Below are 27,984 nucleotides of genomic sequence, written 5' to 3'. Positions count from 1 at the left end.
AAAAGCGGCATACAGTATATTATTACAGTGCATTACATTGCATATATACAGGACTTTATACAATTGCGCAAATAATTAAGCAAACGTGTCATTTTAAGGGGTCTACTGGTGTAAAAAACAAAAATATCCATGCGGTATGTACTGCATAACATAAGTGTATAAGCATAAGTATGAATAATAAATACAATAAACATCAAAATGTATTCAAGTATATTGGGGTGTAATATGTTGTCAATGTATAAACACTCACTATACTATAATGATACAACAATATGTAACATACAATTGAAATGGAAATATTCGGATGTAGAATAGAACATAAAATAAAATGAATATTGCAACCAACAAAGAGCATTGCAATATAAGTATTATATGCATATTATATAATATAATGCTAAGTATGTTACTGGTTCTTCTACTACTACCACTTGTATAAATATAAACATAATAATAAATCAGTACAAGGTGAAGTTATATGTACAGCAGTTCTGGTTTGTATCCAATTTTGTACAAAAATAAGCAAAAATACAAATATACATGGTACAATACAAAACAAATAATAGTAGATTTTAGGGTCTTGTTAAATATTGGGGCTAAACTAAGCATAACATTGTTATATTTTACAAAATGTAATTTTAACACCCGGTAGGGTGGTTGAACTGACCTCCTTACACCGTTATTACGGTAATTCAGAGCGTCGCAAATCAGCCGTCGCTTGCTTCTGGCTAGCACAAGCTAAACTGCGTACTTCATACACCATGTCGCTGAACATGAAGAGGAGTATCAGTACAGTCGCTTCATAGTTTTTTTTTTTTTTTTCTAGAAACGTCCGTTCAGATCTGCTACGCGATAAACAAAATTTCGCCAATGTTACAGTGGCCATTCTTTTCCAAATGGACAACCGACTCTTAGCTACCAAGCTAATGTAGCAACATAACGTTTAGAATCATTGCTTGCTAGCTAGTTAACCGCCAGTTGATAAACTGTACACACTGACAGATAACATGGCAGAGTCGCCGCCGTTATCAGGGGTTAATGTCGTCCTGGTTATGGCCTATGGAAGCTTGGTAAGTAACGTTACAGTTAAGGTTGCTGATTAGCTTGTACACGGTTATATGATGATCGACGTCATGTCACGTTTGGTTTGGTTTGCAGGTGTTTGTGCTGCTGTTTATCTTCGTTAAAAGGCAAATCATGCGTTTCGCAATGAGATCCCGCCGGGGACCTCATGCACCTATTGGCCACAATGCACCTAAGGTACAACGGGTCCTCTTTTCTGTGCTTTGTTACCTCTTGAGTTGTTCGTTTGAACGGGTGAATATGCTGCAGCTGCTGTTGGTGCACGAGTTCATGTGTCCTTCCTTCTTGAATTAATTTACAGGGTTTGAGGGAGGAGATTGACTCCAGGCTGTCCAAGGTCCAGGAGATCCGTTTCGAACCTCGTCTCCTGTCAGAAGAAGACGATAGGCTGAAGCAAGGATCACAGATTAGTCAGTAAACTTATCAGATCATCTTGTTGCCACCTGAATCTTCTTTGGAATGCATATCGTTCTTTTTTTTACAATGTAACAAAAACGTGCTTGTTTTTGCTACAGGTTGCTACAACTACCTGTACAGAATGAAAGCCCTGGATGCCATCCGTGATTCAGGTGAGAGATCATTTTGATGCTTAGACTTACTGATGATGTAGTTACATGCATTGTTCTTTTTATTCTTCATTTTGTAATTATGTATTATGCTCTGTGATCTTGCCAAATCATGTGACTCAGTTTCCCCATGGAGAGTGTTGAACTGTCATCTTTTCTAACCTACACTTCTTTTTCCTTCCTGTTTGGACATCAGGTATTCCTCTGCAGGAGATAAGCTGCAGTCCCAGTGCGTTTACTGGACGCAGCTTCAGGAACTGGCTGCTGGAGCTGCGCAACTCCCACTCTCTGATCAAGAGCAGCCGCAGCGCACTCATCGACCGCTTGCTTGAAGGCTACGACAGCGCTCGTCATGGGACTGGGGTGCATACAAGTGTTTTTGTGCATGACTGATGGGTGATGAAAAGAGAGAATATAATGGGTTTAGCATGCAACTGATCTGACCTTAACTCTTTGTTGCAGGTGTTTGGGGAAGCTGAGTTTCTTGAGTACCAGCAAGCTCTCACAGAACTAGCTGATGTGTAAGTGCTATTATACCGGTTCAGACTTGAAATGATTTGTCTCATAACATTGTTGGAAAAGATGTTCCAATTGGCATTGCTCACACCTACAGGGAAGGCATAGAGTATTCTATGGTTTTAACAACTAAAGGTCAGGTGATGAAAAAACTGTGTCCAGATTTAGAATAGTTCATACAGCCAGCATCACTTTTTCATTTGAAAAACGGATTCATTGCGTCGCTGCATTCCAATAAACGTTAGCTAGCTAACAGTGGCACAACACCTGATGATGTGTCACGACTGGCGTGACGATATTCAACTATTTTAGTTTGATGTCTTTTATTTATGTGAATTCTTGAGCACATTTAGATATAAAAATGACCAGCTTTGTAATTTACCAAGAATTTGGCAGTGCCATTGCCTCTGCAGCCCAGTAGATGGCGTTTTGAGGCCCACCTATAGGCCACAACAATGGCGGTTTTAAACACTCTTTTCATTACTGTTACTATATCATCACTACTAATGATGAAAATTATGACATGTGTTGTGTAATACTAATTGTATTTGTGTAATTCCATTCATCTTACATACTAAACCTTTTTGCATAGTAATCCCCCTTTTCTCTGCCTTTTTCCTTTCACCTCCCTCAGGGTGAAGGCCTATTCCAGCACCACCAGCCTGGACCAGCATCACCAGTCCGCAGCGAAGGACCTGACAGGCTCTCCTGTCCGTAGCACTCCCTCCACCATCCAGGTCACCTACCTGCCCTCCACTGGCCAGCGCAGCAAGAGGCCCAAACACTTTCTGGAGCTCAAAAGTTTCAAAGACAACTACAACACACTGGAGAGCACCCTGTGAGAGACTGCTGCTATGGACTGACTGTGTGTGTGTGAGCACATGTGCGCAACACCACAGTCTACTGGGAAACTAAAAGATGTAACACACTGTAACTTCCTAAGCTGTAAAATTCATCCACAAATTGAGTTTGGGAAAACTTCTGACAGCAAATTCAGATAGGACAATGTCTGTTGTGAGCATTTCCATACATCATATTTTTCAAGCCATTTAAAAGAATTTTGTGATGATGAAGCCCTTATTTGTATGTGTTACACCACAGTCTTTGTTCTTATTTTGGACCTAATGAGTGTGTTCAGAGGACAAATATGATTGTAGCCAACCAGGCAAGGTTTTCATGGTCAGTTTTGTAAAAATGGAAAATAGCAAATCACCTGGATTTTATTTTTTCTCAAAAATCCAAATGTGAATATGAGAACATTTGGATTTACTGTGTTTGTACACGTGTAAGATATTTATATGGACGATGATAACTTATTTGACATGGATTTGTATTTTAAGTGAGGTTGTACACTTTTGTAGTTTGAGATAAAAGCACTACAACCCACTTGTACATATTCAGTCTGTTTATTGTTTCCACTAGGTGGCAGTACAAGGTTATGATGTAAAGATCAACAACAGATGATGAAATTTAGGTTTGTATAACTTGACAAGAACAAATAAGTCAGATAAACCAGGAATTACATTATAAATGAGTGAAATCTACAATAAAGAGGACAGAGACTGAACTTCAATGTATTTATGTACAATGTTCACAGTAAATAGTTACTCAATAATAAAAATGTTCATCTTGGATTGCAACAGAATATTTTACAGAAAAAAACAAAGTCCACACAAACAATCCATAATTATGTATCAGTTAAATCAATTATTGTTATTAAATATGCAACCTTTTAGCACAAACAGGATATATATTAAGGGTGTTGAGGCAGCACTTGGCAGCGTAGATGAGAATTAAAATTATGCTATCAACTAGCCTCAATCTCTACAAGCAGCCTATTATAAAACAACTATTCTCCAGCATAATTAAAATAAAGAGGGTCAAAATTCTCATATATAAAATCGCATTATCACTCATTATATTTCACCCACTGTAATGTCAGAGAAATATATTGAAACAATCATATCTCAACGCTGACATAACACAACTGCATGCCTGCTATTGGCAATGAGGTGCCAAGCACTGAGGAATCTGACCCTGAGCCCTGCTGCTTAGCATTGTGGTTGAGTAGGCTGTAGGATGAAGAGCTGAAAACACTCAATGCACACTAACTGCAATGTTATTACTTATACATTTATCTAAATGTATGTGTAACAGATATTTAAAATGACAGATTTTAACCCTATCTCACTGTTTTTCACTGACCTGTTGGAAAAGCTTATTTCGGATTCTGCATGGGGAAGAGGTGGAGGCGGGATACAACACAGGGACCTTTACTGAACTCTTGCAAACAAAGCAGAACTGCACAGGTTTGTGTATATATCCAAGAAGTTCAGTAATATTCTTTGCATTGCATACCTCCTTCCTTATTTCCTTTTTAGGGTTCCTCCTACCATTGGATCCTAGTTCCTTGTACCTTTCCTTTTTTAAGTTCTGTCTGAAACTGAGAAAATGTATGTAGAACAGTAACTGAGTGACTAACAAAAGACAGATGTGCTTTGTCACCATGAGGTCTGTTAAGCCAGCCTTTTTCCAAGTCACTGCAGACCTATGTTTTATATTCTGGTAGGTGGTTAAATATATATTTACACTGCATTTTACTCCTACTCATTCCTTTGGTTGGCAGTCCATTCAGGACTTGATCTCAATGACTTTGATGAATGGGAGGGCCTTGTTGGTCAGTGTCGTCGGTGTGAGTGGTTTACTGCACAGAGAGAGGAAATGAAAAGTGAGAACTTAATGCTACAAGCTTTGCTTTGACATTTGACAATAGCATGAGTGGTAGACAGACACCCCCTCAGTAGAATGAAAGTGGCATTTTACTGTTCATTAGAAAATGAGCAGAATTGGAAACTGGGAAGTGTTCGCTCACCTGTAAACAACCTCCTGCTTGTTCTCAGTGGGTGTCAGTGGTGGAGGGCTCTGGCCTGCCAGGAAGTACTCCATGTGGTCATGCATTTCTCTGTTCTGCAGACAGAAAGGGGTTAAAGACTAAGATTAAATTGTGTGTCCTCTAGTGCAAAAGCACAGAAGCACAGAGTAGTAGCATGAAAGTTTTACATGCAGTACAACTTTTCAGCTTTTTGTTGATTGGAAAAGTGTTACTTTGACAGCTATTATTTTGAAAACAGAAAGGACAACTAAACACACAAATATCATACTATATAAAATGTCAGTGGAAAAAAGTCAGTCATGGCGATGACAAAGCAGTGGATTAATTCAGATTCTAAACGCAGTTATATGAGGCCCCTGACCTCAGCTTCCAGGAAAGCCACTTTCTCCTCCAAGTCCCTGATGACTCGATCTCTCTCTTGGATAACGGTCCGTGAGTTCTGCAGCTGTATTATTGACAAAACAAACAAACACAAACAAATAACATGAGACATTCGGGAGAAACACAGCTCAGTTTTCCAACAGGGGCAGACGCAGCATCACTTATTCATGACAAATGAGTTTTGTTTCCGCTTGGCTCCACTCCCTCAAATCAATTCCACTTGATGTGTCCGCCTCCACCAAACCCAATTTCCTTATTAATATCTTCCTGTGCATTTGTGAGACCTAACACTAATAGTCAACCTGCTTGTGTACATTAATACCTGTTCGATCATGTGGCGGACTTTCCTCTGCTGACTCTTTAACATATCGTCAAGGTGATGAATCTTTTCCTTCAGGATAGCCACCTCCTTCTCCAGCTCTGCACACCTGGAAACACACAAATATGAGAAAACATTGTCAAATGAATGGCAAATCATCACAAATAAAGTATAAAGCCATACAATACACAAAGAAAGTTGTTAATTGATAATCAAACTAGGATATTCATATTTAGGGATCGATTCTCTAATACTAGAGGATAGATATAAAAGTGAATGAATTCAGCTATTTGAGCAGGGCATCTAATAAAAGTACACAAATAACATTATTGGGTACAGTTTTTCAAGTTTTTCTAGATTTTCAAAAAAAAACAAAACAACTTCTACTTCTTACTCGGACCAATGATCTCACCTCTGCTCCTTCCCTCCCCCTTCCTCTTTGTCTGCTTGAAGCTGCAGCAGCTCTGCCTCCCCTGACGCCATCTTGTCTTTAAGGATGCCGCTCTCCACCTCCATGCTTCCCAGCAGCCTCTGCAGCTCCTCCACCTGCTGAGCCCTCTCCTCCGACAGCTCCTCTGCCTTCTGCAGCCGCTCAGACTGCTCAGCCAGACGAACAGCATACTCATTTGACTCGGCCTGTGAGGGAAGCCAAAGAGTTAACAAGTAAATAGTGTTGGATGCACTATTAAAATCTCTGCACACCCAAACAGGTGTTTCAATTACTCTGGCTGATTAGAGCTCTTCTCAAGAAGACACTAGTCCGAGTCTCAGTCCTCACAAACACAGGCATTTCTTAAAACAGGGTTTTTCCTGCTTTGTTGTAAAAAAATATAACCAATCCACTCAAGTGCTGTTTAAAAAACAAAACAAAACTCCATGTCCATATGAAAACCAATAGACAGTTGAAGCACTGTTTGAAAGCCAAACCAACAGAGAGCAATATAACTCTAACCCCAAAGCCATGCTGGCCATTCAGAAGCCTAAATAAAATCTATTTCAAGTAGACTACTACAGGTCCGACCCCTAAATTACAATTCCTACTGTGGTAGGACCTGTGATATCACAGCAGGGTGTTGGCCAAAGCCAGCAACACTGGCATCAGGGTCTGTGTTGTGGGAGGTAGCTGAATTATGTAGCGTGACCTCCGTTAGCACCAGCACTGCTTCGGCCACATGTGGCATTGCACTCAAATCGCCTCATGTAAACAAAGGAGAGAGTATAATATAACATGTCACTCACTTAAGTAGTTGCTCAGATGTCACAGCACAGATTTATCTCTTCAAAAAAATCCAGTGGGGCAAGAGACAATGTTTTGAAATAAAATGACAGTTTAGTGAGATGATCTAAACTGCTTTATTACGAGGTAAAACTGAAAGTGAATGCTGCTGAGGTGTTCGTATAATCCTACAACAGCAAGTTCAGTAGTTAAAGTTAAACCAGGGAGATCTATAAACTGTAATGGTTTTTACAGCAGATAGATTGGTTAACAATGTCGCCATTCACCTTTGCTTTCTCTTCTGAGTAAGTTTGGATAACCTGGAGGTCTGTTTGAAACCTCTCTGGTTGTCTGACTGCTTGTGTTGTCAGATGCCTGTCTGACTTTGACTTTGCAATATTCCCAGATCTCAGAAATTAACTTGGTGAGTACACCATCTTAATTACCAATAGGAATAGTGGATAAATCTACAAATATCAGACCAAAATTGAATAAACTGAAATGTTCTGTCATCCACAGTGAACCGACAGAGGTGTTTTCACTTATGGTGCCTGATTAGCTCTCTTCTCAAAACTGTGCTTCACTGACATGTCTCTCACTCTCTGGTTTAGTTCATTTTTGCATGTTAGGACGAGATAATGTTCACCTTTAACTTCCTTATTAGTGTATGAGCTGTGTCCCAAATCCTTGCTGCTGCTTGCTAATGCTAATTCTAAGAGGGTGTTTCGTATGGCACGTGTTTACACAGGAAAAGTGACAAAATAAAAGTATACTCAAAGCAGCCGGTATGTGTTATAAAACCTGCGATTTTGCAGTGTGCTGTTGATATACGCTGTACTCCCACAATGCAACGCAAACTGGGAAGGGAGGATGTCTGTGTGCAGTGTCCCTACATGACCTGACAGATGAATGCACTGTGGAGCAAAGACCCAAACAGTGGAGGATCACGTGGTGAGGGATGGAACTAACAGATAATGAGGGTGATTAAAGGAACAAGAGACCAGCAGAGGAGTGAGTCACAGCTGCAGACAGGAAATCGTGTCATGTTACTCATCTCATGAGACAGACCTGCAGTCTCTCCTTCTCCTCCTGGTGCCTCTTCTCCATCTCCTTCAGCTGCGCATACAGGCGCTTGGTCGCCTCCTTGAGCTTCACACTCTCCTCCTGATTATCCTCGACCTGAAGAGTGCAGGCAGACACAACGTGACACGATCAATTAGGCTTAATCTGGCAAACTACTTGAACCTGAGGGCAAGACAGGAGCTAACAAACAGATAAGAGAGGCTGCTGATAGGCTGGTTTGCTACATGTTAGAAACAAAAGCATTTAGCTGGATGTCAGCTAAATTGTGCAGAGTGAGATGTTTTATCTCGGGGCAGTCCTTAGGTGAGTTCCCCAGGCAAACAATGCACTTTGCATTACTGTATAATCTGACACCACTTAGAATGGACGGCAGCGTAAACTGACCCACACTTACCTACATGCCACGCATATAGGTCATGGGGTATGCATAGCCACAATACCGCCCTGCTCTGACACTACTTCCTTTGTAGATAATGGTGTTGTGTTACAGGAGATGTTATGATGTGCTGAGTCTAGAATAATGCATGGGAAATACAATATTGTGTGTGTGTGTGCGTGCGCATCAGTAGTCTAAGAATGTAAGTGAGCCCTTGCTCTGTGTGTGTGTGTGTGTGTGTGGTACGCTTTGTCATCAGCTCCAGAGAGCCTGGCACCATTTTCTTTAGAGCAGCAGGCGGTTGGCTGGTGTGAGAGGCAAACAGCTGGAGGGCCAGACATTTTCATACCGTTGTGAATGTTATGCCTGTCATTTAAATACAAATTTGAATGCATTCAAACTAGTTCTGGCTTCTGCCATTTCCCATGGTTCATTCATATTAAACTGACGAACAATCTGATCCTGAAAGCCGCAGCAAACACTCTTCTGAAGACGTTGAAGAAGGATGAGTTGTGATTAGCTTACATGAATGTCCGACTCAATGAGAACAGTGTTGCCATTGGTGACAGCTGGTAGGTTGCTGGGCACGTTGACTCTGAAGCCATTGGCTGGATACTGCAGAAGAGAGCAGTGTCTGGTTAGTTGAGTTAGTACTTAATGTGTCTTTTTACCCAAAAAATGTACAAATACCACTGTGAGAGATCACTGCCCTGCGGAAACACATAAAGGGATCTTCATCCCTTTGACAGCACATTAATTGAGAAACACTCACTATTGTAACGCATCTACAATTAGTTAAAGGGTTTTGGTGCATGATTACTATCCAAGACTCCAGAGTGTATTCTCCTGGTGCATCAGAACAAGTTTTTTAAAAAATACATTTTATTGATGCTTCTTACTCTCAACAATGGAACTGAGTTTCACCACAGCACAAATCTCTAGGGGATAGCAAAACTGATTAAAAAGATGGTGATTAATTAAAGGCTAATGCTACATGTGTATAGCCAATATCTTTAATAATATGGGAATTGTGTCATTTCAAATCGTCATTAGTCCTTCATTAATTTTTGAACATTCTTGTTGAGAAGTGGAAGAGGTCCATGTGCTTTCAGTTTTTAGAGTCACTCAGGAACTTTCACTGTGTTGTGTGCAGTTTGCAGCGTCTCTGTATTTGCAGCAAGTGTCTTTATGCCATAAGTGTGACGTATTGTCAAAGTGGTGCAGATATTTTCATCGTTTGCTTGTGTTTTGTACATAAAGGCCGTTGTGTCTTGATCTCTTTGGGCTACCATACAATAAACTCAATTAGCTAAAGATCATTTTCACATTTATGAATTTATCAAGTATTTTTTACATTAATTAAATAATTGTTTGGTCTGTAAATTCTAAAAAGTCCAATGTGACTTCTTCCAGTTGTTTGTTTTGTCCAACTAATAGTCCAAAATCAGAAGATTTTCAATATACAGTCATATACACAAGAGAAAAGCAGCATCATTTCTTGTTGATTGACCACACAATTATTTGTCTAATCATTTCAGCACTCAATCAGAATTTTTTGAGGGTGTGTACCTTGTTGTTGTTACTGTTCTGTCTGGCTGCCATCTGCTCTCTCAGAGTCTTCAGACAGTACCGCACCTATGAACAAAAACACATAATGCATTCAAAAAAATGTAGACGCAGAAACACTACACCTAAACTGCTTCACCTTATTCAACCCAGCCACTTAACATTATCCAAAAAGAACAACAGAGAAAACACACAAGCTCTAATGTTCTCCACTAGCAGTTGAATGCTGACTCATTGTCTGAATGCAGCTGAAAGATATGTTGCTCAGCCCCGTCTGTCACACACTGACCTCCTGAATCTGCGACACCTCGTCCGTCAGCATCCTGACACTCTCGCCTGTCTGTGGACGGGCTTCAAGGAACACCTGACGGGTTAGGTAATACAGTTGAGCTCACAAATTCTTCAGACAAGCACGAAGGGTGGACTAGCTCATGCACACACAGCTACACAAACAAACAGAATTACACCCAAACAAACTTGAATACCTTAATGACTTCAACTTTTTCTTCCGTGGGGGTGATGAGTTCAAGTGTTTCTTCCCGCTCTTCTGGTTTCTGTGGCAGCACTACTGCTATGCTGCTCTCCTACATTCAACAGAAGAAAAAATGTCCCATCCAATTCTGTTTTTGTTTCATTCAGTAAACGACATGACAAAACAGTTTTCCTCTTTGATTTTGTACCTTGTTGCTGTGGAGCTCTGAGGTGCAGCCTGTGGGATCCTGATCTTGTAGAGTGAGTCTAAGCTGCCTGTTTCGGTCCTGAAATGAAAGATGAGAGCATAAGAGGGACTAGACGACTAAAGGGAGCGGGGTGTATTATGAGAAAAAACAACCAATGAAGAGAAAGGAGAGGGGCTCAAAATGAAAGTCATTAGTGAGAAAGAGGGTGGAGCAGGGAAAGAGAGGGGTACTCTTAGCAATAAAACTTCCCCATACTGACATTCTTATGTGGATGCCACACAGTTAGACAGTAAAGCCTAGCAACCGACACTGAGGAGACATTTCCATTGCGTCCTCGGGGCAAAGTCTGGTGATTCTCTACCACACTCCACTCACTGGAGGAAATGAAAGCAGTCCAGTCCAGTAGGGGCCAAAAATACCAACTCTCAAAATATCCATGACTGCTGAGTCACTCTCAACTCAGCTTTGTCGCCTTGGCAACAAAAACAGACTATGTGAAAACTGCCATGCACCTTTCAGTATTTAGTACTTATGGAACATAGTTTGGTCAACAACAACTTATTCAGACTGGCAATTCTTGGAAAAACAGATGGTTGATTTACTTTGGACAAACAGGATTGGGTTTTTCTATTCTATTCAAATGACGTGTTCTCTTTTCATGCTATGTATTCTATCTTATGCTACGCTAATCTGTAGGCATGCACATTCTGTTCTATTCTTCTCTGTTTTATGCTATACTACTCTTTAGTAATGTCCATTCTATTCCTTTGATATGTGTTCTCAGTTTTGTAGGTACAGTATGTGCATTCTGCTTTATGCTCTTCTATTTTGTAGGTATGTCGATTCTATTCTAGACGTGTGTCATTGAGAATGACAGTGGAGGAGAACGAGAGATGCTGTTTGTTGCTTCCAGTTTTTTTCCAGTAGACATTGATGCAGTTTCACCAGCCTTATCTTTAATACTGGAGATTATATCTTCCAGATCCACTATGATGACTCACTCATGGCTTCATTGGCGTCATCTTGTAAAGTCGGTCTTTAACTGTACTCTTTGTTTATGATCCTGACCTCTTTTTAGCTTCTTTATGTGTTGATCATAAGTGGTTTTTGATGGGGTGCCAGCTTCTCCAGTATTACTGTATTGATTATAGCTATTTTGTCAAAGTTCACATCATAATCACTGACACTGAGGTTTCATGTAGTAGAACTTTATAGCAGAGTATTTAATTTTTCAAATCGTAAGACACATTTCAAGACAAACGTGTTTGACCTGTAAGACAAAAAACCATAGTAATTCAGACTCTATGTTTTAGAAACAAACAAAAGTTGAACAGGTGGTTAATAATTAGACAACAAAATAGGAAGGTAAATTAATCATAATATATTTTTTTGTGCTTTTTTTTTTAGCTTTTATTAGATGGTGCAGTAGAGTAGACACACAGTAGAGTGGAAAGGGGGGAGACAGAGAGGGGACATGCAGCAAAGTTAAGGAAACAGCTTTAGGGCATGGGGTGCACACTCTACCAGGTGAGTTACATACCTAGGCGCCCCCTGCTAGATATTCTGTAACATTAAGTACAACCTTTGCCCAAAGGAGACACATGCTTGCTTTTACTACATTTTCCTCCTTGGCAGCAACCATTTAAGCAAGTGGAGCAATGGCTCCGCACAAGTTATGTTGCTTTTTCTCTAAATGCACAAAGAAAACCAAGGGAGTTATGTAACATGGTTGATTTTATCTTATTGCCAAACCAAATTATGCTTAATCCTCTAAGCCTCTGTGCTGTGTTCCGTAAACACATGTATGCATGCATGCATATCCGTACATGCTCACATGTATGTCTATGTTTTTACAAAATGAACACACTGTAGCGGTGGTATGCACTGTGCCTCTGCCCTGCAGTGCACAAGGTAAAGACTAGATTGATATTATCAGTCATTATTGGGGCAGACGCCTATAAAAACACTTTAGCTTTTTTACTTTGTGGTGCTGCTCTGGGTGCGATCATCAGTGGCCTTCATTAAACTTTGTGTGGGCGTCAGCTACAGAGTAAATTAGATAGCAATTACACCAAAAGCCAAGCTGCTCAAATGGCACATAATTTAAAAACCAAAAAGCAAAAAAAGCATGAACAAAATGTCCTGTAGATGTCTGGACAGTAATTATCTTGACTTCTTTGTTGCTTTTGTTTTTAGTCTTAGTTTATAGACTTTGATGGGCATAGGAGGGAATCACGTACACTATTATTATGATAACCTATCAAAAAGGCAGAGTCATAACCATCGCTGGCTTGATTCTAGCCGGTGTTGAATGTCATACCCTGCTCTCTCCCCCGTTTCCTGTCTGCTTCTTCACTATCCCTAACCCAACAAAGTAAAAAAAAATGGCAAACAAAATCTTGAAAAAGCTGAGTCAAAATATGGTAACAATATACAGACAGATACTCAGTTAGTTAGAAGAAAACCAAGGCAAAAACCCTTCAAAATGAATATCATCATGATCGATTTGTTTTTCTTCTATGGAATATAGCTGTAGTGCAGCAAGGTGTTTACTGCAAACGCTCACTGGTGTCACACTGCTTGAAGCTGAAGCTTCACTCATAAAAATGTGCTTTCCATGACCAGCCTTTTATTTTCAGTCAGAGAGGTATTTTTACAAGTTTCACAGGCAGGTGATACACTTTCATGGTACATAAAATGCAAGAGAAACAGATGCTGCTCCCCTGTCTTAAGCACGCTACACCTTCTTCTTATTAATTTCACCTGCGCAATATTATGCGCTCACACTTTTGAAATACCTGCTCTGTAACATCACGTATTAATGCCACCCTGTTTGCTCAATGTCACTGCAGAAACATTTAGTCATACTGCACAGTGATGCTGCTCACACAGTACACACTTAATAAAGTCACTTTGCACACCTTTAATTGCTCCCTGAGACAAAGATTCCTGTGGTTACAGTGCAGGAATGATAAAGAGCATGTTGTTCTTTTCATACCACAGTGTGTTGTCAGCTTTAAGTATGAACATGATGCTGCAATAATAGTTTGAGTACACCCATGATTTAGCAACACCACATGTGTGTCTGTAACCTGTAGCTTTTTCCTCAGAATTACTTTCAATCAAGAAAATGATCAATCAAAACACAATCATAAACACGAGACAGACTATGAGAATGTATCCTAGCCAGAAAAACACATTTTGCAATTGTTCCTTATAGATTTTGTTTTACACTTGATAGCTAGGACCATCAGACAACAAACTTCATTAATTCAGCTACGCGTCTTCCTGGAAAAAGCCTTTCTCTGTATCTGACTTCCAAGTAACACCATGGCAGCGCAGTTATTTGAACGCACATCAAGGGCCACGTGAGTCATCAGGCCACATCAAATTGAGGGGGAATTCATTAGGCAGTGTGGCTGTCTGAATGTTACAGCTCTATGTGACAACTTCGCACAACAGCAACAACAGAGACCCAGAAGAACTTTTGATGATATTAGACAATTAACAGTCATGTGATGCCTGGTGCCTGCAGATCAAAGATGAATCGCGAAATATCCAGAATGGCAACAATACTGTTTTTTAACATCCCCTTTCCATAGAAGGATGAAATGCATAATTTCCAGTGCAGCAAACAGGCAGTGCTGAAGGGTTGAAAATTAAACAAAATACTTTGTTACATCCTGCAGGAGTCAGCTGTTAAAAATCTTAATGTCACTGTGAAAAAGGGATTACAAAGAGTTTTAATGTACGTTTGCATGTGTATGTCTATTTATGAGGCTTTAAGTTCTATTTATATATATTTCTAATTGCAGAGCATTGATGTCTGCAGGATTCTTATTAAATTCAAGTAAATTACTGAAATAGACACAAGCTGAAGATTATAGAATGTATGTGTGTGTGCCACTGTGACACATAAAATAAATCTGCGTATTAATAGGTGGGAACAGTTTATGACTTTAGAGTGAGTGTGTGTGTGTATGTGAACATACCTACCATAAGTCATGTTGACACACATAGAGTAATGTATAGCTTAAGAATAAAGAAGGGTAAACCTACATGTCACATGTGGGTTACACATTTGGCTACTTATGTAAGCAACCAGTTCTCTGCTTTGCAAGTCAAACACAGGCTAAATGGTTTAGCTTGAAAGGCAGTCCTTTGTGCGTAATTGCTGCGATGAAAACCATCACAGCCGAGGCAGTGAAAGGCAGGCCAACATTTCACTCTGTGATCTGAGGGAGCAACAGCTCGAGGGCTTCTCTCAAGAAGAGAAACACAGAGGATCGTGGGACAGACACACCCTGGGAGGTGCTTACTGTAGAAACTCAATTTTCTGCACCACACTGCACGCTATTCTTCTGAGTTTCTTTGGAAGCCGCTTCATAGAGGTGTCTACATTTCAGGCATGTGGCTACGCTTAACCGCAAAATAAGCACAACTGTTGAACAGGTTACAGATAATAATCTACGCGTCTTCATAAAAGTAAACTGCAAGTAAATTACAGATACGTATATGCAAATAAATCCCACAGTGCCCACGTTTATGCCAAGTTCAAGCTTTTTCATGTGCTAGACTGAATGGCTATGAGTAGTTTTCTCCTTCCCTGGGTAATTAAATCCTGTTTTGCTTTCATGTGTGTACAAACAATTCAAATAAATATGGGAAACTGCTGACTACAATGTTGCACTTATACAACCCTGATTCCAAAAACCTTTGTGCTAATACAACAGAATGTGATAACTTGCTAATCCTTTTTGGCACATACACAATATATACAATACATTTAACATTTTACTTCATCAGTTTCATTGATTTTTGTAATTACATATACATTTGTTCTGAGTTTGATGCCAGCAACAGGTTTCAAACAAGTTGGGACAGGAGCCACGAAAGACTGGGAAACTTGTGGAATGCTCCAAAAACACCTTTTTGGAACATTGAGCAGGTAAACAAATGCAAATGACTGCATTCTGTTTTTATTTACATTTTACACAGCTTCCCAACTTTTTTGAAATCTGGGTTGTAGGATCATGTGGTGGTGGTGCAGACAATGAAAGCTCAACACCAAAGCAATCTCTGCTCATAATCAAAATTTCCTTGATTGATCACACTGCAGTCGGCAAGACTGCAGAGGTCAACTGCATGGCATCATGAAAACAGCTCCAACAAATGATTATAGATGAAATCGAGGTCGATTAGAAACCACTCCTACAAAAAGTGATTATTAGGTATCATTACAGGCCAATGGCCTGTACATGTGACCATGTTCCAAGGTGAAATTAAACACTGACTCACCGCATACCTTTGCAGTCCTGGCCTGTCCAAATAACATCTGAACAACTGTTTGCTGTTATTAAGTCCTGATGTAACAACTCTTACATTCATGTATTGACAAGAAAAACACAAAAGACTGGAGTCAGAAAATGTGTTCAATGATGAATATGAGGACATGAGGGTGTCGTTCTAAGAAAACAGGTTATACAACCATATCACCTCAACTTAATACCATATTTGCTCTCCGCTAGAGATGTGCAAGCTTACACTTTCATCAGCTACTTCCATTCACAGTGAAATAACAATCTGCCTCCACTGTTGAGGCTCCACTAGGTTTGTCCATGTAGCTAAGGGAACACTATATTTCCATTTCTATGTCATTTACCATCTGGGAGGAGTAACCTTAAAAACCACTTAGAAAACAAAGAAACTGAAGGCTGCAGGGTCACATGGTATCCATATCTCTTATATAATACATGTGTCATGTTTACATATAAACTAATTTCCTAATCCAATCAATCAGGTTAAATAGATTTAATAAAAATGGCTTCAGAGTTAATATCAATCGCAGTAATTGAGGTGTTCAGCTGATGCTTCATTACAGTTGATTGATTCTCCATCTGAGGTATAAATCTATGTTAATCAGATTCTCATGAGTTTTAATCAGATCAAAAGACAAAATTCTAGTTAAATACTCCACATGTCTTGCATAACACTGTGCAGACAGCGTTCGACTGGGAAAACCATTTAACATCAAATGAATTTATCACAGAGAAGAAACTACTTGCATTTGTTTACATGTAGGCACGGCAAAAAGGTAACTGGTAATCAATGATTTATGAAGAGTAATCAATGATTTTGTTGAGTCAGTAGTATCTCAATACTCCTCCAAATGTGTCCAAATAGATGTTTCCAATGTGATATCGACTTGATTTTAATTTTGATCTACTAATGTGAAACTATGAAGAGAGGCAATGGCAAGAGGCAATGCAGAGGCACAAATGAAGGGTTAAAATAAAGATTCTGGTAAATAATCTGCCACAGAGGGTAACTATTTAGGTAACTATTCAGTTTCTTTTCACAGCTCAGCTCTTTAGCTGCAGCAGTGAGCCCCGAGGGAGGGTCTGTTTTCTGTCTCCCCTGTCCTGCTTTTGTCATATTAGATAATGGAGCAAGAGGAACGGAGCAGTGGTTTAGCTTCTTTGCACATTTCTACTCTTCTGTAACTCCTATCTACTGGTCCTGAGGTGGGAGTAGCATTACGGAATTCAAAGTGCAGCGAAGTACAAATCAATAACTTGAAGAGTAAAGTGCAGTAAGGCTGCAAACGTGTTATTTTCCTTGTTAATTCATTTGCAGATCGTTGTCTTGATCAAATGATTAATGGTTTATAAAATACCAGAAATGATGAAAAATATCTTGTTTTCCAAATGTAACGTAATGTTTGGTATTTTGCTCGAGAAATGACTTCAATGATGAATCTAATTATCAAAATAATTTTCTACTGATTTACGAATCAATTAATCTGCTAATTGTTTCAGCTGTAACTGAAGATTACTACTGAGATTTAAAATTGAGCTGATGAGAGAGAGAAGACTACATAAGAATCATGTGGTTTAGAGGAAAGCAGAGCAGAGACTTGAACAGTGAAAGTACAGGAGATAATATCTTATTATCTCTGAAAGTGAGGCATTTAGAGAAAACAATCACTGCAGATCAGAGTGTCTGTCCAACATGACTTGTGTTTACTGATTTGGAGGTGACATCACTGCTTCACAATGTCCAGGCTACAAGAGCATCCACATACAGTCAGTGACCTCCCACAATCAATACAGGAGCATCCAATCCCAGTCATCGAGCCACAAACTCCTCCATGACAGTTGTTTGCAGATTTGAAGATGATATCACTGCTGTCCTCAGCTGTACAGGCTGACCAATACTGAAGAACAATGACTAGGATCAACCAGACATAGCTATAAATCTATGTGCTAAATGATTCTAAGAAGCTGAGAAAATATTTGTGTATATCCATATATAGAAGATAACTATTTGCGCCAACACCAGCACCTAAATTCCAATTCCCAGTGTCAACAGAGCTCACAGCGGAGTGCGAACTCCATCTGTCTGAGTGCAGTCAAAGCAAAGCAGCTTAATGGCAAAGCAACACAGCTACACATGCTATGAACGATGAGAAAAGCCATAAAACACTTAAAACAAGATGGTAACTTGTTGCTATCAGCAAGTGCTGTGCCAATCCATCAAGTCACACATGTTAATTATTAAGACATATTCCAAAAAAGTTAGGACGCTGTGTGAAACACAACTAAAGCAGAAAGAAATAATTGACTAATTTTGACATATACTCAATTGAAAACAATACAAAGGCAATATTTTTAATGTTTTACCAACCTCAGTGATTTTTGTAAACACCTGTTTGGAACATTCAGCAGGTAAACAGGTTCATTGGTAACAGGTGAGAGTATCATGATTGGGTATGAAAGGGGCATCCTCGTCTCCCCTCAGTCCTTCACAAGCAAGGATGGAGCGAGGTTCACCACTTAACACAATTTGTTTACAAATGATCATTCTGTTTTCATTTGTTTTACTAACTTTTTTTTGGAATCAGGGCTGCATAAACTCTTCCCTTCTGATTAATGCCAACAGCATGTGTCACCAATACAGCACAAAAACTGAATCACTTTTCCCAAAGCACAAGAAGTAACTGACAAATGGGAGGAACTCCAAAAAGTTTTAAAGTTGCCTTTTATCTGACACTCAAGGCAACTCAGTGGCAATGTTTGCATTCAGGTGGTCTGTGCCAAATAAAGAATAATGAAGAAGAACTCCTACATTCAGACTCAACAAAATTATGTTTGTTGTTTTTGCCTGCTGCATAAATCATGCTAGTCCTTGAATAGTAAATGAATGTCTCTTTTTATACTGTATATAACCTTTTCAAGAATCTTTTTGACTGGTTTCATCTGTGTGTGTGGGAAACTAGCCCTTTATCTTACGTATGAGAGTATAACTTAAGTTCCCAATGAAGCCATACCCAAATGAATCATATAACCGAACACTTCACTGTAATTCATAAAGCAGACGAAGCTACAACTACAAGTACCATCAAGCACTTCACAGCGGATGAACCCAAACGCAAACCCTTAACTTTATCTCGTGTAGGATCAGTCTGATATCTACCTGGGCAGACGAAGCAGTCCGGGACTCTTCCAGATGATGTTCAGGCTGCTGTGATCCAGACTGTCTGTGTCTGTGTGACTAAGTGCGTGGGAAGCCACGGCTGTCTTGCCTTACATGGCTGGGTGAGGCTTCCACCAGCTGCCCAACCCTTTTTCCTCCAGACTGTTCTCCATTCAGTGAGCTACCGCGCCAGTGCAAGTAGGCACATAGTTATTAGCCTCCCCTGCAGGACTGAAACGCCAAATACACAATGGAAAGAACTGGAGGGAACATTTCTCTGATTAGATTACACACAGTCCTGAACAAAGCCATTTGTGGACAGTGAATATAAACTGCGTAACATTTTGAGAGCCGCATGTCATCTTTATACAGTACTTTGATCAGACTGAATTCCCATTTTGTTATACGTATTTATTCACAAAATGGGCAACAGTTCAGAGGTCCGGAAATAGGCTATTATCTTTACCAAACAGTCTCAATCAGTCAGGGTAAATGAGTGACTAGGTCAAACCTTAACACTCACTTGTAGCCTAAATGTATGCATGACTGCATAACTTATTTGGGACAATAGGTGACCCAAAGATGGCATGAGCAATGAAGATGGCTTCATTTGTCTGCCACGTGGTGACAGCGGTAGGTAGCAGCACCCTGAGGAATGTGTGGTTCGAGTTATGTAAGAGAGATTAATGAAGCGACTTTATATAACCGTAGCTGGCACAGTGAGTGTGTGCAGTGTAAACAAACCTGTGCAAACAAAAGTCAAATGCCACAGCCCAAATATGTTCATGTTTGTGTGCCCATGTATCTCCAACTATCTGAAACATTATAAGTTGAACTTCCATCACTGAAATGATCTTACATCTCACAGTCCAAATACTTTTTTAATTATTATTTTCCATCATCATTTATCTATTTCGTCCCATTAAACATTAATTGTTTTGTCTAAAGCTATAACAATTAGTTTAATCAATTAGTCAAAATTCTCTGTTTCCAGCTTGTAAAATGTGTATATTTTATGATTTCCATATACTTTTATGATGGTGAACTGCATATCTTCATATCATAAGACGTTTGAAGACATCACCTTGGGCTTTAGGAAAGTACAACGGGATTTTTTCCATTTTCTGACATTTTATAAACCATTACAACAACAAACCAAACGATTAATTAATTAAGAAAGAAGATAAAAGGTCGATGAATCGATAATGGAGATTGTTGTTTGTTGCAGGCCTAGTTTTGCAGATAGAACTCAAATTAATTGTGTTGTCAGACAAATAGTCCAAAACCCAAATATATCCAACATAAAAAACTGATAAAAGCCAAAAATTGTCACATTTGACAGGTTGGAACCATTGAATTTTTCCTAATAAATGCCTAAAAGACTCAGACTTAGAAGTGGATTATACTACCCAGATTCCAAAACAGTTGGGACACAGTTTTCCTAGTGTTTCTGAGCCCCTGTAGTAACATCCTTTATACAATCATGTGTTCACAAAGTGGTGAACCTCGCTCCATCCTGGCTTGTGAACGACTGAGCCTTTCGAGGATGCTCCTTTCATACCCAATCATGATACTATCACCTGTTACCAATCAATCTGTTTACCTGTGGAATGATCCAAACAGGCGTTCCATTCCACAACCTTCCCTGTCTTTGGTTGCTCCTGTCCCAACTTGTTTTAAACGTGTTGCAGGCATCAAAGTCAGAATAAGCAGATATTTAAATTAGATTCTAAATTTATGACATTATGTCTCATACACATTATACCTTACATTTTTGTGTTTTGTGGGTTTTTTTTTAATCATTTGCACAAAGAGTAGCCTTTGTGTAAAAGAGCTAGATACTCTGTAATCTATACAGCTACTTGTATATTTTTATAGTTGCTTGTCCTTTTGTGGCTGTGTGAGCAGTGCAAACATGCCATTTAACAATGTCACTGTCACACACAAAAGCCTTTGAGTAGCAATGTACAGTAAGAATACTTTAGAGCTGACAAAAAACCCACACAACATATCCTTGCCTGGAGCATTCTTGCTCTTTCCAGTATGTTCTCACCCCATGACAGAACACCCGCTAAACTAAATGTCATGTGTCAAGAAAAAACAACTCAACTCGTAAATGTGCTTAGGTTTGATAAAATAGGTGGTTTGCAGAACAGGATGCAAAACGTCAAAGGTCAAGGCCCATGTTTACAGTGAGATTACAGGGTTAAAAAAACACAAATGACCAAAAAATGCCCCTTAGCTATGTGCAAGAAAGTATCATATGTAAAAGAACAAGCAGAATCAAAGTGATCAAGTCAAGTTATTTTGTATCGTTTGTACATTATCGTTATTCATTTTTACAATGTTAAAATAAATATCTCCTCCAAACTGTAAAGAGAGGAAAAGGTCTGAGAACCCTCCTCTAATTATTTATTATTCTTTCCTTTACCACAGTTGGAGCCCATCAAAGCTGGCAGCTGCCACAAATTCATTTGAAATGGGTGCATTAGTCTGGGCTTGACTTTGTATGACTCCTCTTCCTGCCAAATATCTGTATAAACAAAAGATCTGTTCATTCATGCCACCATCCTGGCACACATGTGCCATTATGAAAGGACAAAACACTTATTAACTGAATGGTTTAGGCTTATCAACTCATTTCACCATGATAAAAAGTTATGCAATATTTAACCTTTCATTTGATAAATTCTTATTCGTAGCCAGTAGAGGGACGTGCGTAATGACAACACTGTGAGACAAACTGTGAAAGAGCAGGTTTCTGCATAGAGCGGATCACATGTTAGAGTTAGATACATGTTGCCAAAATAAGATCGGGACAGAAAACAAAACCATTATTTGACTGCCAATGGAAAGAGGATGTTTAACTACCCAACCAACAAGTCTTGGCACTTTCTTAATAAGTTGTTTGTTACTTTGAAATTTTGTACATTGAAAAATGTCGGATCAATTGTTCTTATCAATGGAGCCTTTACAAAATGATCAAGTTAAAAAAAATCCATAATAGCTCACAATGCTACAATCATTTTTAAGCAATAAATACATGGCTGGAGGGCATAGTAACTTCATTTACTTCCGATGACCTTTGAAGCAGAGCGCTCAGACTTCACTTGTTTCAACAACCCAATTCATTGTCATAACAAGTCGCAGTGAAGAGCAACGACTGCAGTATACTGGCTTTACTTCTCTGTGTGGACATGATCAGCAGCATGACCTGATTTGAGCTCCTCACTGAATCTCCGATGGCAATAAGCAGGCTAAAGTTCGGGTCAAAGTGCCATGTACACGGTGACACATGCAGTTTAGCCACGCTGTGGGAAATCTGATGATAAGCATACAGTAAGTGATTTGTTTGACTTACATAACAAGAAGTAGTGTAATCCATTGTGATGTTTTTTGTACAAATAAATAATCAGATATTGATTTCAGAAACCATTTGGCATTACTTTGATCTTTTTCAGAGCATAAGGGATGTCAAGTAATTCACTTTGCTTTCAAAATTGCAGTCATTTAAATTCACCCATGTCCTCAAGGTGTTTCAAGACTAGATTACGTCACAGTGTACAACTAATAAGGAGCACAACTCCAGCACAAGACTCCCAACAGCCTCACACACACACACACACACACACACACACATTTGAGTTAAGGCTAAGTCGCAGGACGCAAATGAAAGAAGAAAAAGAGGAAACAGATGTGTTTAACATATTGACTCTAACCTTTTTGATTTCATATGAGTACAACTTGTTTTCACAATTTATTCTGATGTCATATATTAGCTGAAAAGTGAATCTTACAAATGTCTTACACTTTTTCCATTTAATAAAAAAAGGTGCCCAAAAACATCTGTAAAATGGGTTTCAATGGCTAAACAATTAGCTAGCTAACACAATCATAGTTGTGGAGGCATTCTGCGACTGTAATTAAGTCCACTGGTATCACAGGACAAACAACGTAGATTAAAGTCACTATAACCGTATTATTGAGTACTACATTTACTTTAGAGTTGTGTTTTATCTGACAGGGAGTCGACTTACTCTCTCTGGATGAAAACATTTAAGCTAGTTTTAGTCATCACTCACGTTAGCCGCGCTGTCTCCATTGTCCGCAGCCTGCGCCCCGCCACCGCTCATCTTCTCAGAGGAAAGTTGGGAAAGTGAAGCCAAGACATGAAAACAAACGAAAGGTTAAAGATGTCGACAGCGTCTCTTTCCCGTCTGCCAGTGTTTAAAACATCACATCGCGTCCTCCTTCTCGCTAACCAACTGTTAAACACAAACACGCGGCGGAGAGACACCTGGACCCCGTCCCACTTCTCTGTCTGTCCGCCCAGGTAGTAAAGTCAAAGCCTGAGGGTCTGCAACAAGCCTGCGCCATCAGCAGGAATGCTCTGAATCATAAATCACGAAGTAGGAAGCAAGTCAGAGAGACTTTGCATTATTTGAATGTACAGTAAGTTTTTTTTTTTTACTTAAAACATTTTTCATTCTAAATTTTGTTGTCTTTTAGCATTTTCTGTTGTCTTTCTGTTATGCAGACATTCCCTGTGAATATACAAATTCCTATGTACAGTATGCATGCTTTTCATATCAATCTATTATGCCACTTAAATCTGGAATATAAGGAAATCCAAATGGATTTTGTAGCCAATACAAAACATTTCTACATGCTGTTCCAGGTTAAGATACTGTATAGCTGTAACCTTTGTTTTTTTTCCCCCATAAGCTTTTCATTGTGCTGCATGTTGTTGCTGGGTTCAGTTAAATCTTGCCTAATATTATCTCGCCTTAGCTCATCTGGTTTTTCTGTTTTTCTCTGGTTTTTTATACTTCATGTTGAAAACATTTCTCTAAAAGGGAACAAAAAAAGCTAGTTTTGCAAACTTGGATCAGACTGGTTATTTATGCCTGCCTGGAATAAAAACTGTTTAATATTACCATAGTTAAGGATAATGACTTAATGATTTGCTCAAGAGCACATATATAAAGCATGTCTGACCTCAGGCAAGTTCACGGCCCCTCCGTCCGGCAGACATTTGGCTTGAGTGCTGCTGAACCACAGCATTTTGTCTTCAGTCACCTGCCTGATCTTCTTCCAGATCGATCCCATACGCCGACCCTCTTCATCTGTGTCGTTTCAGCAAATTTTGTTCAACTCCTTTTGTTCAACAGTTTCCAGCAATCTGTCTGTCAGGAATGGTGCAGTACCAGGAACCTGCAGTAGCTGTGATCTGCCTCCCATGCGATACAGCTAAGTCTGTGTCAAACCTGCAAATAGGATATAGTCCTGTTTGATAACAGCCCTGTCACATGTCAGGTGGCTCTGTTGCCACCTACACTTACTTACTTCCCTGCAAGGCCTATGGATGAACTTGTTTACCTTCGGTGGCATATGGCTTGAAACTTTTTGTGACATGAAGTGTGGCACATCAGCTCAGGAATCTGTCCTACTTTCAGCACTCAACAACGTTGCTGTGACAGCGTGAGAACCTTGTGATCTTTGCTGAATAATAGATCAAACCAGTAAGAAACAAGTAGTACACTAAACAGAGTTTTGGTACATGAAAAAATTAATACTTTTACAAGATTTTGTTGGTTTTATTCATCAGCTTTTTATAACCTTAATGATCAGCTATCCATCAGTATGTCATTAGCATAAATTCATATTAAAAAGCTCTTAAAGAAACTTCCTAGCGTGTGGGGTTAACTAAAAGGGATGACAGACTGTGATTTCCTCTTGTTAATTATAGTTTTAGGCAGGTGTGGCATAAAATGTAGTTAAAGGCCATTACCATAGAAAGACCAGAATATAATCCCCAAATTAGGTTAAACGATATAAACCTAGTGTATTACTTTACTACAATGTTCTTCCTCTGTTTGGCAACATGTAATTAAGCTTTACATCATGGTCACAAACATAACTTGCATCATTTTAAGAGCCATTTGTTCCGTGACACCCATATAAAAGAAACGGACATAAAATAACCCACAGTAAATATAGCGCATGTGTTTTGTGTGACGCACCTGCTGGGGTAAATACTCTCCTGGTAAGGATGACAGAAATTCAAAAGGCAGCTCATTTTGAAAAGCCCAGTCCAAAGTAAACATGCACAGGTTTCTTGATTTATGGTTCGGCCTTTGTTAGATCAGTAGCCATCTTTTTGTGCTGCACAATGTGTGGTTGTTATTCTAAACTAAACCTGTCTGCTGGAAGGGTTGAATGTCACGACATTGTGGGAAATCATGCTCTGTTTAACATTTCAGACAGTGGTGATGAAGCTGGTGTGGCTGATATATCCTGTACGTGTGTAGCTAATTTTAAGCTTATGTGTGCACACACGTGAGATCTGCGCTGGTGTAAAGTTACACGACAGCATCGTCATTGTAATTCACAACCAGCAGCATGAACAATGCAGATCAACCCGAGCTGTGAAAGCCACTGCTCGCTTTCTCACGCATCATGAATTCATACCAGTGATGGTTTGAGTGCGACAAATTATAGGATGCGCTGAAGGAAAGCTCCGTGATTCATCGCCTGCACTAAACTACAACTTGATTGAATTAGACACACGGTGGTTATGATGTGCATTAAAAACACATTCATGGATGCGTCATTCATTATTGTAATATTTTTAAAAAGGAGAGCGAACAATCTTGAAGACAGAGGAAAAGGTGAGTTAAGGAGGAAGACAAAGAGGTTGAATGAGGTGGAGTCATGATTGCAGCTTGATGTCTTCAGTAATTATAGTAAACCAAATAAGGATTACAGACTCCGTGTCTCTCGGAGGGAAGTCAGCCAGAGCTAAAAGAACATGCTGCAGACATTACAAACATTTGACTTCTTCTTCCTTATGTCACATTGTTTTGTGTGTCTTGACTTGAAGACTGCCTGAGGCTGCACTTAGTAGTTTGAAAGCTCCTCAGTATACAAACAGCTGACGATAATGAGCCCCCAAAAAGTCTGTGAGGTTTGCACTGCACCAAACATAACGCTAAAGACACAGTGTTCACTTTGTAGGCTACAGGCAAAAATGCATACATAGCTTGACTTAAACAAAGCTCTTCTAGTTTACATTCGGCGCAGTTTCATTTGTTTTATTCACCTCTTGATAAGTGACCTGTGGCGTCATGATAATCTCTGAAATTCCCTTTGACAGTAAACCATCAGGCTGACTGGATCGGGGGTAAGAGGGCGAGCTGTGAAACCTGCAGCACACACAGAACAGCAGGACAGCCGCAGGCCTTGATCTTGTATTCTCTGTATCCCTGTAAAGGTGTGAACTTGTCTCAGGTTTATTGATACTTCAAACTGGTTTCTGTTGTAAATGCACAGGATATGTCAGGTCTGCTGCTTCCTGTGCTTCTGAAATCCAGCATTCGGATGCAATATTTGCTGGAGCTATAGTGGAAATTCTCAACCATCACCTTCCATTGACAGTGCTGCTATATATGCCAAAAAAACATGCAAAAGATGCTGTGTCTCCATCACATCCTGCAGCATCTGGTAGCTCTGTGAACAAGAAAAGCAAGTAAAAGAGCCAGGATCTTATGTTTCCTCAGAGGCTCCCACTGTAAGACTATCCAGTTACTGACTGATTCTCCTGATCATGGATTAGCACTCAAGGCTGACAGTTTATATTGATCTCCTGAATAAACTTTCTCAGCAGACTGGGAGGATTTTCAGCATTACATTGATAAATATACAGGCTTTTGTTTTTATTTTGTTCTGATAAAAACTATATTTGTGGGGTACTTTAAGTTTGAAGTCTTCAGGTTGATTCCCCTGTTTGGACACACAGAAGTGAAGTGGGAGTGAAGGGTGACTTAATTGTACCGGGTCCAGGCCTGCCACTAACTGGCACACCTCCCTCAGAGACACGTATACAAAGCAGGCGTGCATGATGTAATAGCCGCACCCCTGGGATAAGATGGTTCATGTGGCTACCATCCTCGATTGGTTAGAATTCAAAGACGTTTCAAGCATCCACCCTGCGTCAAGTGTCATTTCGCAAATCCCTGAATCATGCCCACTGGTGTGCTATGCTGTAGGTCACCGTAAGCTCCTTTTACAGGGGAGAAGCAAGATAATCTCTCTCAGTTTCATAAAATATCACATTTACATTGAAACCTTTTCACAAATTTGTAAAATAAAGGGAAAAAGGAGTAGCCTTTGAGATTTACAGATTAAAGCTCACATAGAACAGCAGAAATCACACTATGAAAAAGCATTATGATGATATATACAGTTGTATGTAATGTGTGTAATGATGTGGTCTCAAAGGGTTAAAGGGTGGGTTCACACTTTTTCATGTTTATATAAAAACAAAAATCAGGTTCCCCGTATGAACATCAGAGCAGGTTTTTCTTGCTGCAATCATTTCTCCTGTTCATACGGGCATTTAAAAGATCCCCTTAATGTGCTTCCAGTGAAAGTGATGCAAAACAGAATCCACAGTTCTTGGTTTGTGCAAATAAATGCATTCAGAAGTTAATCTGAGGCTAATATGATCAGTCTGAGTGAGTTCAGTCAAGAGGATATTTTCTAAAGTTACTTGCCTCCTTATGTTTCCCTGTCGAGCCGCAGTGGAAGGATATAAATTAAAAGAGAGGGTTTTGCATTGAGAAGACAGTAGCTTTGGGAGATATGCTGCTGATTTCTCTAACTCAGTCTCCTGAAGCCTCATATCACTGTCGGATGAACACTTTTGCACAAACGAGGACTGAGGATTTTCACGCCCATTACACTGAGAGCTCATGAGGACGGGATCTTTTAATAACTGGTATGAACAAGAGGAGTGATTACAGTAAGAAAAAACTGTTCCAGTGTTCATATG

At 39.5% G+C, this 27,984-nt stretch overlaps 2 protein-coding genes across 2 annotated transcripts; one reads left to right on the top strand and one right to left on the bottom strand.

Annotated features, from left to right (window-relative positions):
* The first annotated feature begins 833 nt into the window (after positions 1–833).
* Positions 834–3,750, top strand: LOC121619650 (protein C1orf43 homolog). Its single transcript, XM_041955490.1, has 7 exons — positions 834–1,067; positions 1,156–1,257; positions 1,382–1,490; positions 1,596–1,649; positions 1,843–2,009; positions 2,109–2,167; positions 2,797–3,750. The coding sequence occupies exons 1-7, from the start codon at positions 1,005–1,007 to the stop codon at positions 3,002–3,004; spliced, it is 762 nt and encodes a 253-aa protein (XP_041811424.1). The 5' UTR covers positions 834–1,004; the 3' UTR covers positions 3,005–3,750.
* tuft1b (tuftelin 1b) lies at positions 3,553–24,405 on the bottom strand. The gene is made up of 13 exons (XM_041955489.1): positions 24,150–24,405; positions 23,234–23,284; positions 10,677–10,754; positions 10,482–10,580; positions 10,286–10,360; positions 10,000–10,065; positions 8,956–9,045; positions 8,040–8,150; positions 6,168–6,391; positions 5,759–5,864; positions 5,417–5,500; positions 5,035–5,129; positions 3,553–4,866 (listed from the first exon to the last, which is right to left on the bottom strand). The coding sequence occupies exons 1-13, from the start codon at positions 24,258–24,260 to the stop codon at positions 4,794–4,796; spliced, it is 1,263 nt and encodes a 420-aa protein (XP_041811423.1). The 5' UTR covers positions 24,261–24,405; the 3' UTR covers positions 3,553–4,793.
* Between the last annotated feature and the right edge of the window lie 3,579 nt (positions 24,406–27,984).

Source organism: Chelmon rostratus, chromosome 16 (genome assembly GCF_017976325.1).
Source record: "Chelmon rostratus isolate fCheRos1 chromosome 16, fCheRos1.pri, whole genome shotgun sequence".
Classification (NCBI taxonomy): Eukaryota; Metazoa; Chordata; class Actinopteri; order Chaetodontiformes; family Chaetodontidae; genus Chelmon; species Chelmon rostratus.
This window is presented reverse-complemented; position numbering and strand designations above follow the sequence as displayed.